This window comes from Panthera pardus, unplaced genomic scaffold (assembly GCF_024362965.1).
Source record: "Panthera pardus isolate Hobbes unplaced genomic scaffold, ASM2436296v1 HiC_scaffold_11, whole genome shotgun sequence".
Taxonomy (NCBI): domain Eukaryota; kingdom Metazoa; phylum Chordata; class Mammalia; order Carnivora; family Felidae; genus Panthera; species Panthera pardus.
The window spans coordinates 55,946,179-55,958,427 of record NW_026526666.1 but is presented as its reverse complement, the minus strand read 5'-3'; the positions used below and the strand labels follow the sequence as shown (position 1 = coordinate 55,958,427).

The 12,249-nt window shown below is 46.3% G+C and overlaps 1 protein-coding gene across 8 annotated transcripts in view; it reads right to left on the bottom strand.

Annotated features, from left to right (window-relative positions):
* Window positions 1-12,249, bottom strand: part of KANK4 (KN motif and ankyrin repeat domains 4) — a 73,260-nt gene that overhangs the window by 3,028 nt on the left and 57,983 nt on the right. For all 8 annotated transcript variants that reach the window (XM_019449069.2, XM_019449068.2, XM_019449070.2 and 5 more), the window contains 3 exons: window positions 11,387-11,606; window positions 7,203-7,345; window positions 3,197-3,397 (listed from right to left, as the gene is read on the bottom strand). In XM_019449069.2, coding sequence (XP_019304614.2) covers window positions 3,197-3,397; window positions 7,203-7,345; window positions 11,387-11,606 — 564 coding nt within the window. The remainder of the gene's footprint in view (window positions 1-3,196; window positions 3,398-7,202; window positions 7,346-11,386; window positions 11,607-12,249) is intronic.

Genomic DNA, 12,249 nt, shown 5'->3' with positions numbered 1-12,249 from the left:
AGCTCTGCGATGGCAGCCATGTTCTTGTATGAATGGCTCAATCCCATTCTGGAATTCTGAAATCTCAACAGCTCCCAAACCACTTTTATGGTAATTCATTTGCCTCCAAGTGAATTAGGAGGCAAAACCCGATGTGAGGCTATCTGTGACCTTATGTAGCCCAGTTAGTGTGAATATTTTTATACTCCGCTTCGTAAATACTCATGGATTTAGCATATTGGGGGGGGCACCCAAGACCCCACTGGACTGTTCTCTGCTCTATTGTATATGGGTGGAATTTTGCTTCCTAAAATGTGAAAATCCCTGGAAGCAGGTGGGAGGTGTTCACCCTCAGCCTAAAGCTCTTCAGTCTTCACCAGGATGGAGTCCAGCTCCCATCAGGGCTCCACACACCTGTAAATCACTATAATGCATGGCAAAGAGCCAAACAAGTTGAAAGAGGAACACAGTGAGATCAGAGAAGAGGATGGTGCTCTGTGTGTATATGATGTGTGTGTGTGTGTGTGTGTGTGTGCGTGTGTGTGTGTGTGTAGGGATGGGGAAAGCAGAGGAAGGAAGTGGCGTTTCAGCAGGACCCCGAAGTATGTTCATGGGCTTCACAAAACATAACAGCTTCTTTCTCTGAAAAGGCCTCATGACTGTACCTTCCTTTTACCACCATTTATAAGTTGGTATCTGGCGCCGTTTGATAAATCTTTCTCCGCCAGGTCAGACTCTAGATCTGACCTGTGGCTACTGGCCCAGAAAGAATATCCCAGCACCTGGCTCAGTGCCTGCCCTTCGGTCTGCACCCAGTAAGCACTGCTGAAAGAGGGAATGCTGGATGATAACCGAGAGGTATTCATTTCAAGTTGATGAAGAGCCTGAGCAGCCTAACTCCTAATGAGTGTGTTCCTAGGTTGGGCGAGTCAGGAACAAAGCAAAGATTTTAAGCAGGGGGGGTTTTCTAAAGCACCTGCGTAGTTTCGATTGAAGAGAGGCACCCGGGTTTTTGTAGGCCCTGTGCTCTGGTTTTCATTGTGGCACTTTGTCAACCCTGAGGTTCTCTGTAAGCACAAAAATGGTGTGATTACTGTTATTATGGGAAAGAGCCACGGGCCAGTCCCAGGGGACCCATGCGCCTTTGAAGAGGGCCCATCTGGAGATGACAGCCTGTATCTGTGGGCTTCTCATTTGCAGATCTGGAGAGTGAGGGACCCAATTCAGCTCAGAAATTGTGGCCAGTGAGACCACCTGGGGTGGGTGAATCCCTCAAATGCCTCTGCCAGAGCCCTGGGAACAAGGCAACAGTGTGTAGCTCCAGTGGGAACCTGGCTGGGCAAGTTCCTGCTGGGCAACACTGAAGGCCTGAAGAAATGGGATGGGCTCAGGCAGCCAGCACACGTGTGTGTGTGTGTGTGTGTGTGTGTGTGTGGTGGTAGTTGGGTTGTCTTTTGATATGACAGAACCTACTATGTATCAGGCAAAAATGAGCAAGGTATAGTCTCTGCCTTAAAAGAAGCTTTCAACTTGATGGGTGCTTTGGAGGCACCCATTGCCAGAGTAGGCCCTTCAAAGGGTAAGCCTCGGGATCCAGAGACCAGTCCTCACCACCTCCTCTTCCTTATCTCTTGATCAGCCCCCAAGAGGCTGGGTGACCAATTTCTCAAATTACCTTCTAAACCTAGAGAAAGTGCTTGCTGGCTATTCTGGGGGTTCCACATTTATATCAACCTTTAAATGGTGGTAGGATAAGAGAAACTGATTTTAGGACATGAATTATCTCTCAGTTTTCCAAGGAAATTATTAAGTCATCCAAACCTGTGTCTAAGTCTTCATAGGATATGTGCCCATTGAAACAGTATGGTGACCACGACAAGGGCTGGACCCCACCCTTCAGGGTAAACCTGGAGGAACAGGGCTTGGTGCTTGGTAGGCCCTCAGTCAGCAGTCCCCTTGTCCCTATGAAATGTCTCACCCAAGTCACCTTTGGGAAATTGGGGTGTGACCCAAGCAGGGAGCAGGTGAGTGGGCCACAAGTAGGGTAGAGTTGGGGTTCAGGGGACCTAAAGACACTGGACCAGGGTGTGAGCTTCTTGGGTGTGGTGTGAGGGACCCAGCAGCTTGAGTCACTGATGGAACAATCTCAGGTAGTTCAGATGTGGCCCACTGAGGGGGGCTGTCCTTGGGCAGGGGAGGGACTCTTCCCCTTTCCAGGCCTTTTTCCCTTCAAACTGTGGGTGTTAATAAAGTATAGACAAGTCTGTGTAAAGCATTATAGTTCCAACAATAAGGACACTGAAGTCGAACCTGGGCTTGAGTCCTTCCTCCAAGAACCAGAAGCTTGTGACCTTATGACAGCTACATAAACTCTCTAAGCCTCTGTTTCTTTATCAGTGAAAATGGGGATCAAAGTATCCACGTCACTAGATTATCGAGAGGATTAGTGAGATAACGCATGGAAAGGGTTTGGCTCCTGACAGTACTCTAAGGGGTTTGATGGAGCTGGGTTGCACTAGCTGTGTGATTTGGGGTATGTTACTTAACCACTCAGTGCCTCTGTTTCCTTACAAGCAAATGGGTGGCGTCAGCAGAGACAAACCTCATAAGGTTGTTGTGGGGTTTCAATAATGTGATCCTCGGTAAATGCTTAGTGCAGTACTGGGCACTGAGCAAGCCCTAGAGACATGCCGGCCACCATCATTGTTATCACACCAGCCGTCACCACCATCATCCTTGTGATCATCATCGCCATCACCTTACAAAGACGTTTATTTAAGAAGCATGTGCCTGGCAATGCGACCTCGAACCGGCCGGTTGATGATATGTACCACCCTGTGAGGTGTATCACTGTCAGAGAGTGGACATAATTTGCACTTGGTTCCTCCCCAGCCTTTCAAGTCCCCGTGGGTAGCAAAGCTCCCTTGTCCAAGGTGCTGCTCCAAAGCCCAAATGCGGTTGTTGCTGTGACCAGTTCAGGGCCAAGGCCAGGCCTGGGCACATTTCCTCAGGATGGTGTGAAAGGTTAGGATTTGGGGGTTCCCAGCTCCAAGGGTCCCCGCATTTACTACAGATCATCTCACTTAAGTCCCACAACAGCGCTATGAGGTTGATTCCATTGCTTCTGACATGTGCTTCCTTGAATTCTACTGGCTGGGCAGGCACTTTTCGGGAAGGGAAGTGCAACACCTACTTGTTAATTGTCTGGAAGTCTCACCTTGTCCGTCAGGCTGCTGTCGCAGGCCGGGTGTGCCAGGAGCAGCCGCACCATGTCGGCGTTGCCGTGGTGACAGGCCAGCATGAGGGCCGACGATCCCTCGTGGTCTTGCAGGTTGACATCTGCCTGGCAGTTGAGCAGTGCCTGGACCATGTCCTCCCTGTCATGGCTGACTCCCAGCATCAGGGCAGTCTGGCCTCCCTGCCACACAGAGCACAGGGGAATGGTGAGGATCCCCTCTCCAACCTGGGTATGCTTGGGCAAGATGGTTCCAGAAAATGACCATTGAATCTGAATCTCCTCCTGCCCCTGGTAATGGACACTTCCTTCTCCACCTGGCAAACTTCTGCTTTGCCAAAACACTAGTCAAATGCCACATCCTCTCTAGAGCCCTCTGCTAACACCCCAGGCACGGGATACATAACACAGCACTTACCACTTGGTATTGCAACCTGTCAATCTCTCTCCTTCTCGTGGACTGTGAAATTTTTGATGGCAGGGACTAAGCCTTTTTCGTCTCTGTCTCCCCAGTGCCTGGCACCAAGTACATGCCAATAAACATGGAATGATAGAGTAAATGAAGGGTTGAATGCTTCTGTACTATGGCTTTTTACTCTCTGCCCTGGCCTAACTTCCTGCAGGAAGCCTTGGTCTACTCAGAACACCCCTGGTATTTTCAGTTCAGTGATACCTAGAACCCTCTTGTCTTCACAAGATCTCTGCCCGCATGGTCCTATGGTCATTGCTAATCTATCACCATTTAAACTTTTTTTTAAGGTTTTTTGTTTTTTTTTTACTTATTTAAATAATCTCTACACCCAACATGGGGCTCCAACTCACAACCCCAAGATCAAGAGTTGCATACTCTTCTGACTTGAGCCAGCCAAGTACCCTGGCATTGACAACTGTTCACATCCCTGTAATCATTAGTGCATGTGGCAGTGGCCTTGAGTCAGAAAGTGAGTCCAAGCCCTGGTTCTCCTATTTCCTAGTGTGTTACTCTGGCCCCATCACTTGTATTCCCTGAATCTTGCCTTTTTCTTTTCTTAAAAATTATCATAATAATCTGTCCTGTGTACCTCACAGGGCTTTTGTGGGAATCCAGTGAAATAAAGGGTGTAAATAGAACAACGTATGGTAGCAATTTTGCTGATTATAAATGGGCCATTATTTCTCATAGATTTTCCTTTATGTACTTAGTCCTATTAAATGACCTGATTATATTTTTCCCTTATGGTTCTCCTGGGTTCCAGGTAGGTCAGGCTTGTCTCTCACTGGACACCAGGCTTTTTTAAGGTTGTAAGAATGAGGCAAGGACTATGTTTTCCCTCCTTTCAGATCCCTGTGGCTCTCAGCACCAAGTCCTACGTGTAAAAAGTGCTGAGGACATGTTTGCTGATATGTTTGCTCACTGATTAAGGGCCGGTCTGTGGTCACTGATGGATTATGCTTCCCTGCCCAGAACTTTGGGACTTAGAGAAAAGAAAGGAGGTTTGCAATCAGGAAAATCCTGGCTGTGTCACTTATTATCTATGTGAATTGAGTTAACTATTATCTATGTGAATTGAGTTAACCTCTCAATGGCTTCTCCTGATCTAGGGAAATGGGAATGCTCAACAATATTACCTGCCTCATGGGGCTGTTCTGAGACTCATGTGCTTAACAAGTGCTGTGCATGTGTTAGCTATTATTGTTGTTATGAGCATGAGCGATAATGTGTGACAAATACCCAGTATGTGGGATTGTATTCTTAGGTATCCTGGTTCTCCATTTCTCTGGCACCCAGATAGATCTTTCCAGAGAAGCCTGTTTGCCTTTTGGTTTGCTTATACTCAGCCCTGAAGTAATGGTTCTTTCTTTACTGGCCTAACTAGATCAGGAGATTTCCATCGAGACCCCTCTCTCCAAGTGGTATTAAAGCCAGATGACTTATGTAGATTGTCCTCTTGTCTGTCCCTATGCCTGCCTTGGGGCCCCTGCCTTCCTCACCTCCCTCTTGGCCCAGTTCAATACAATTTAATTCAACGATATTTACAGAGTGCTGCTATATGCCAGGCACGGTGCTGATCCTGGAGATACAAAGAGAAATAGACAGCTTAGCCTAGGAGACTCCCAGCCTCCTAATTCACTATTTACCTGGTACCTGCAGCTCATATGCAGCTGAAATATGTAAAAGCCCTGGAGGGAGCTGAAGGGAGCAGTGGCAGCTATGAATTCCTTTCCCTCCTTAGCAATCTGGGATGAGACCCATGCCCTCCTAGAGCATCTATAAAAAAAAGGGCATTGATTTTGATTTTGATGAGCATCCCTTCTTAAAAGAGGGCCAATTTAGAAAAAAAATTAACATATTTATGGCAAACATTTTAAAATGAAAGCAGCTTTATTAAATCCCATGGGGTAGGAGCTCTAGGTGAAAATACTTTGAAAAACAGAAAGTGATCTACAAATGTCTGTTCCTTGCCATCAATAGGATCACTATTAGATAAAGTGTGCAAAGTGACTTTGCTGTCTGGGTAGGCTACTGTCTGCAGTCACTTTCTGGGGGTGGGGGGGACAAGGGAGTTAAATATATTGTTGGGAGGCACTTTCTTATGGGTCTCTAAGTTTTTTGCATACTTTATGAGTGAGACACTATCTGCTCTGTTGTTCTAGACTGTCTTTTTATTTTTTGCTTTATTTTATTTTTTAAGTAGGCTCCACACCCAGCGTGGAGCCCAGTGCAGGCCTTGAAGTCACAACCCTGAGATCCAGACCTGAGCTGAGATCAAGAGTCAGATGCTTAACTGACTGAGCCATCCAAGCACCCCTAGACTGTCTTTTTAAAGATGCTTGGGGGCGCCTGGGTGGCGCAGTCGGTTAAGCGTCCGACTTCAGCCAGGTCACGATCTCGCGGTCCGTGAGTTCGAGCCCCGCGTCAGGCTCTGGGCTGATGGCTCGGAGCCTGGAGCCTGTTTCCGATTCTGTGTCTCCCTCTCTCTCTGCCCCTCCCCCGTTCATGCTCTGTCTCTCTCTGTCCCAAAAAAAAAAAATAAATAAAAAAAAAAAAATAAAGATGCTTGTATAGTGAATAGCCTTGGAAGAAAGAGATAGCATCTTCTCCAAAACAAAGGGCAAACATACTCACTATCCAATATAAAAGATTCAGGTTCCCTAAGCTCAGGGTTCCTTTCCAGTAATACAACCTACTCCATGTACAGGGATCTGACCCTCTTCACACCTGTGAGAATTGGGTATTGGGGCTCAGGGAACTGGTGTAAATACCGATGCCATGGCTACTCTTCCTGCTGTAAGTAATACACTGTCCATCTCTGGCACAGGAGTTTCATGTCTTCTGCCAGCGTCCATGACACTGTAGCATGCTAACTTGTTAGCATTAAGGTAGAGTACAATCTCAGACCCTTCACAGTTCTTGATAGTTAAGCTACATCTCTGATCACTCTGGGGGGAAAGAGAGTTGCATGCATTCTGTTGTTCTCATATTGGTCAAAGATGGGTAAGCGGTCTTTTGAGGAGTTCCCATTGTTCCATATGGAGCCTTGTCTAACTCAAAGCCCTTCGGGCTAAGGACCATGCCCCTATGCTATCCTCTCAAGTAGAGGGGCCCAGAAGCTAAACAGAGACATGCTAACCCTTTGAACTGCTTTCTAATTCATGATGGAGGTTGATCACCTGCAGAGGCTTTCTACACAACCAACAAATGCCTTCAGCATTTTCATGTCCTGCTGGTGCTAACTGGTTCAAGAAGTCTGGTCCAGATGGACTTTGCCTAGTTTCAGACCAGGACACAGATTACAAGCTCACTGACCTCTGTCCTAGCCTGTCTGGGTCTCAGAAGCTTTTGAGGAAACCAAATGTACAGGCTTTGGATGGATGCCATTTGGAGGGCCCAGCCTTCTTGGGTTAAAAACTCTACAGGGATCTACATGCAATTTTTCACCCCACTGGCAGAATAAAACTGAGAGGTACCCATATTTATTAAAGATGGGATCACGTTCACACCTCTTACCTGAGTAGCTTGGATGTTCACATTTCCTTCTCTTAAGAGCTTCCAGACGACAGCCATGTCTTCGTCGGTCTCTGCAGAAGCCAAGGGAGTGATCATCACGGCAGTGTAGCCGGCTTTGTTCTGATGGTCAACATTGCAGACACCTGCAGGGGGAGCAGTAGGCGCTGGGATAGCTCCTGGGTTGGGGGGGGGGGGGCGCGGGAGGGGGCAGGAGTGAGCTTCTGCTTTAGCAGAGCAAAGTTCAACAGGGCACTCCCTGCTAGTTAAAAGGCCATGGAGCAGAGCGATCTTTTCCCAGTGGTGGAGTCAGTGTTTACATTTTTAGCAGCCTTTAAAAGTGGCTAGTTTTCTTTACAAGTTTTCTGAAGCTACTCAGCAAGAAAGGTCCAACAAGGTAGTAGAGTCAGAGATGGCCAAGGGGTAAAATGACCAGGACTGTTTCCTAAAGCAGAGCACATGACATGATTCCCATTTTACAGATGAGGATACTGAAGGTCGGTGAAGCTTCATAAACTGCCTGAGTGAAGATGAAATGAGACCAGAGCTCAGGTAAGTCTGGCTCTCACCCACCGCTCACCTGGCCACCCATCACCCACAACTGTCATTTTAGGCTTTACTCTAGGTCTGTGTACAACTCTTAAGTTGGTGGCAGCGTTTTCATGTCTTTTCCAAAGGCCTAGTGATATGTTGGGCAGTGTGCCAGGTGGCATGAAAAACGCCACAGGAAATCTTTCCAGGAATAAGCATCTTATTTGAAAAATCGGGGAGGGGGGAGGCCTCCATACACATTTGGGTTAAAGCAATTAAGAATATACATTTCAAAGTAGAATGAAAAATAGCACATTTTAAATATTTAAATACTTAAATAAAGTATTAGTTGAGAACTCAAAGGAAATATCTGTTTTGTAACCCTGGGGGTATGCATTCATATCTCGCTGCACCAAAGGTGACATAGGTCATCAGCTTCTTACCTATTGTATAAATGATCCCACTTCTTTTTTTTAATTTATTTTATAAATTTTTTAAATGTTTATTTATTTTTGAGAGAAAGAGGGAGAGGGAGAGAGAGAGAGAGAGAGAGAAAATGAGAATGAGTGGGGAAGGGGCAGAGAGAGAGAGGGAGACACAGAATCTGAAGCAGGCTCCAGGCTCTGAGCTGTCAACACAGAGCCTGACGTGGGGCTTGAACTCATGAACTGTGAGATCATGACCTGAGCCGAAGTCAGACGCTTCACCGACTGAGCCATCCAGATGGCCCACAGTCCCACTTCCTAAGGGCAATACCATGTGGAAAACAAAATCTTTCCCATACTGTTGCTTATCCAAAAAAGCTATGTATCTCTTTTGGACAATAAAAAAAACTATCTCTATAGATCAAGTCATTTAGTTTTTCTTAGCATTTCCTCTGTAGAATGGGGATAATAATAGAACCTATGGGGTTACCATGAAATTTAATGAGTTAATATATCAAAAGAACTTAGAACAGTACCTAGCACATTGTAAACAGTCAGTAAGCACTTACTGTTTCACTAGTATAGTATTCTTATTTCTGTATCCTTGCTACTTGCTCATGAAGACTTAGGTATTCATTGTAACAAATATGGTTTATGAAAAAATGCATAAACCTACAATTAGGGTGACTTATTTACAAGTTCTGTACGTGGGGTAAAAAAACAATATTTGTTTGACATTCGCTCCACCCCACCTCAAACAATTTTTCAGAAATGTGCCATTGTGATGCCAGGATGCCAGTGGATACAAAAAAATCAGTCTGGTCCATTTATCATCAGTAAGCCCCTCTGACCACTGTCATGACCAGCTGGGCTATGAAAGTCGAATCTAACTCCACACGTTGCCTCACAACTTTGCCTTGATAAAGATGGGAATATCTGCATTGCCTTGTTAATGACTTTTTTATTTTTACCTCTTGACTATCTTGTGTTTGCTTGTGTTTTATTTTTACCTCTTGACTATCTTGTGTCTAGCTGTCTTGCTAGAATACAGGACTGTTTGCTGTAAACAGTCCTCAGGTTACAGTTCTCTTTACTCTCTTCAGGAACATGACTTGTAGCTCAGCAGACTAAGGACTGACTCCTCCTCAGGGGTTCAGAAAGGGGCTTCACCCAGGGCTTTCACAGCAAATTCATCTGAGCAGCCCCTAGGGAGTAAAGCCAACCCTCTCTGGAGTCAAGAAGAAAGACTCATGACTGAGCACGCTCCCGTTCAACAAGCTTTCTCCCCTGCAGTAGTGTTCTGGCAAAATAAAGGATGGATCACATGGGTGCCTGGGTAGCTTAGTCGGTTAAGTGTCTGACTGCGGCTCAGGTCATGATCTCATGGTTCGTGAGTTCAAGCCCCACATCGGGCTCTGTGCTGACAGCTCAGAGCCTGGAGCCTGCTTCGGATTCTGTGTCTCCCTCTCTCTCTGCCCCTCCCCTGCTAATGCTCGTTCTCTCTCTCTCTCTCTCTGTCTCTCAAAAATGAATAAATACTAAAAAAATAAAAAATAAAATTAAAAAAAAAAAAGGATCACAAAAGACTAAGGTGGTAGAGGTGCACCCGCTGGCTCCATTCTCAAAAATGACGAGTCACTTCAGTGTAGCCCCTTACAGTTTGTAGTGTGCTCTCTGGATGCTTCACAACTGCCTGGGATGGGAGCCTAAGTTTCGGAGTGTGACTGGTCTGTCCTCCTCAACAGCCCTTCTACATTGAGGGAAAGTAATGGTACCTTCAGCCCGTTCTCCAGCAAATCTTCATTCTTTGTGCTTATGGCTATTTAGCTCTATCAGTAAGTTAAACAGAAAGCTTCCAGATCACTTTAGGGTTGGTGAGAACTGAATGGATTCTCAGTCCACACCAGCAGAAGTGCACAACAACCAAAGTTTAGGGTGTCTGTTCTCTGGCCTGGCCCACCTGGAGAACTTCTAACAGGCTGCAAGTCTGAGCTACTTGAAGATGAGGGCTCTACATTTCCAGTCTTTGGATTCTTCACGCACAGGGGCATGTTCCATTGAATTATGTGCCTTTCTCAGTTGAGCTACCCTTTTTGTGGTATGCGTGAATCCATGAAGAACTGAAATCTAGTAAAATTGGCTCAATGTCAGAGTTGGGACTTTATCTTCCTCTGATGATGTGGAAAGTGGAAAGAATTTTAGGCTGTCATTAGGTCCATCACCTATTCATTCCAGTAAAAAGTTTCAAGGCTTCTTAAGGGACCTTTGGAGTATTGGAATGATGAGAAGGAGCCAGTCACGAGAAGTGTTTTAGGGAAAAGGGTTCAGATAGAAAGAGAAAAGGAGAAATGAGCATGGTGAGTTTGAGGCCATCTGACTGGAGTGGATGGAAAGAGAATGCATGGTGGTGGCTGAGGGAGCAAATGCACGCAGGAGTCTTGGATTTCTGAAGGCCAGGCTGAGGAAGTTGCCTTTCATCTTAAGAGACATGGAAAGCCGTGGGAGGAATTTAAGGCAGGGTGGATAAGATCCAAGTTGGGGGAAAGCTGTTGGATCTAGAACTGAGACTCCCTGATGCCCACTTAAACTCCTCCTCTAGCCTCCTACATAAGGTTTACAGATCTAGCATGTGCTCTAATTCCTGGATGCCAGGAATGGGAAGAACAAGTCAGTCGTATCAATTTTAAACCCCAGCAGCACACTTAGTCATTATGTGATCTTGGGATCACGCAAAAGCCTATTGACTTTTCTGAGCATCACTTGCATCACTTATAAAAAATCGGAGTAATCATCCCTATTGACAGGAGTTACGAGGATTAAGTGAGACCTCATTTGCCAGGGGCTTAGTAGAGGGCCTACTCTGCGGAGGATCATTTGGGGTGTTAAATCTCCTATAGATACTCTCCTAGATATCCCACATACAGCCTTCGTGAACTCCTAGATGACACTGGACCTGGACATGCCTTCAGTCAGCCCCATCACCCACCTGTCCACACTGTCACTCCTAGGCCACTTGATGTTGTCCCACACAGCAACATGAGGATAGTAATACCTACATCACAAGAGCGTTGTGAAGAATAAGTGACATAACAAAGGCACGGTGGTCTGGTCCACTTCCTAGAATACAGGAGGAACTCAGGACAGTGAAGCATCACCTCCCTGGAAGGAAGTGGCTACAAAAGTTGCTCTTCAAGGAGGGACCCGGGCTGTGCAGATGCACCTGTTTCTGACCTGTCTCCAGCAGCAGCTTCACCACAGAGAAGTTGGAGTGAGACACGCTATAGTGAAGAGCCGTGTTCCCGTTGCCATCTGCCATGTTCACAAGCAGCTTCAGGAAGTGTGGGGAGTGGGGCTGGACCCCACGGAGGTAGGCCGCCACCACAGCAGGGCTAGACGACTTCCGGCTGGAGACACGGAACCACTCTTGACTGATGGTGTTCAAGCTCTGCCTCTGAAATACCAACAGATTCCAGTTCCAGGAGATTACCTGGCCTGGGGTGCTCCAGCTGGGGTGTTCCTTCCCACTAGGAAAAGTCAGCTTTGGATGCTTCACGGCTAGCCCTTCAGCTCCCTGTAACTCCATGTGACTTACTCCTGGAGGGATCAGAGCTAGTGGGGTTGAGTTTGCACCTGTGTGATGAGCCCCCCATGTGAGGTAGAAAGAGGACTGGGAGAGCAAACAATAACTGGTGACAGTGTCCTAGGTGACAGTTTGAATCTACTGTAAGTTTAGCTTGCGTCCCTTGTATGCACAGGATAACCAAGGCCCCGTCTTTCATATAACCAGCCAATATTGACCTTAGCCCAGACTCTATCAGGACTTTTGTGTGTTTTCAATAGCCATAACTAGCAAGTCACAACATTTTTACTAATGGGAAAAATGCATGCTGAAAGCTAAGATCAACAACATGGCCAATTTATGCTAGAAAATAAAACCCAAACAGCTGTGCTTGAATTATTTTTGGCTTTTAAGCTTTGCTAGAACCTTCAGAGAAAATGATTTAACAACCCATGGCAGGACCTCACTATCTGCAGTATTTAGCTCCTTTGGAACCATCGATGAGGAGAATTCCAGACATAAATGACATCGATTC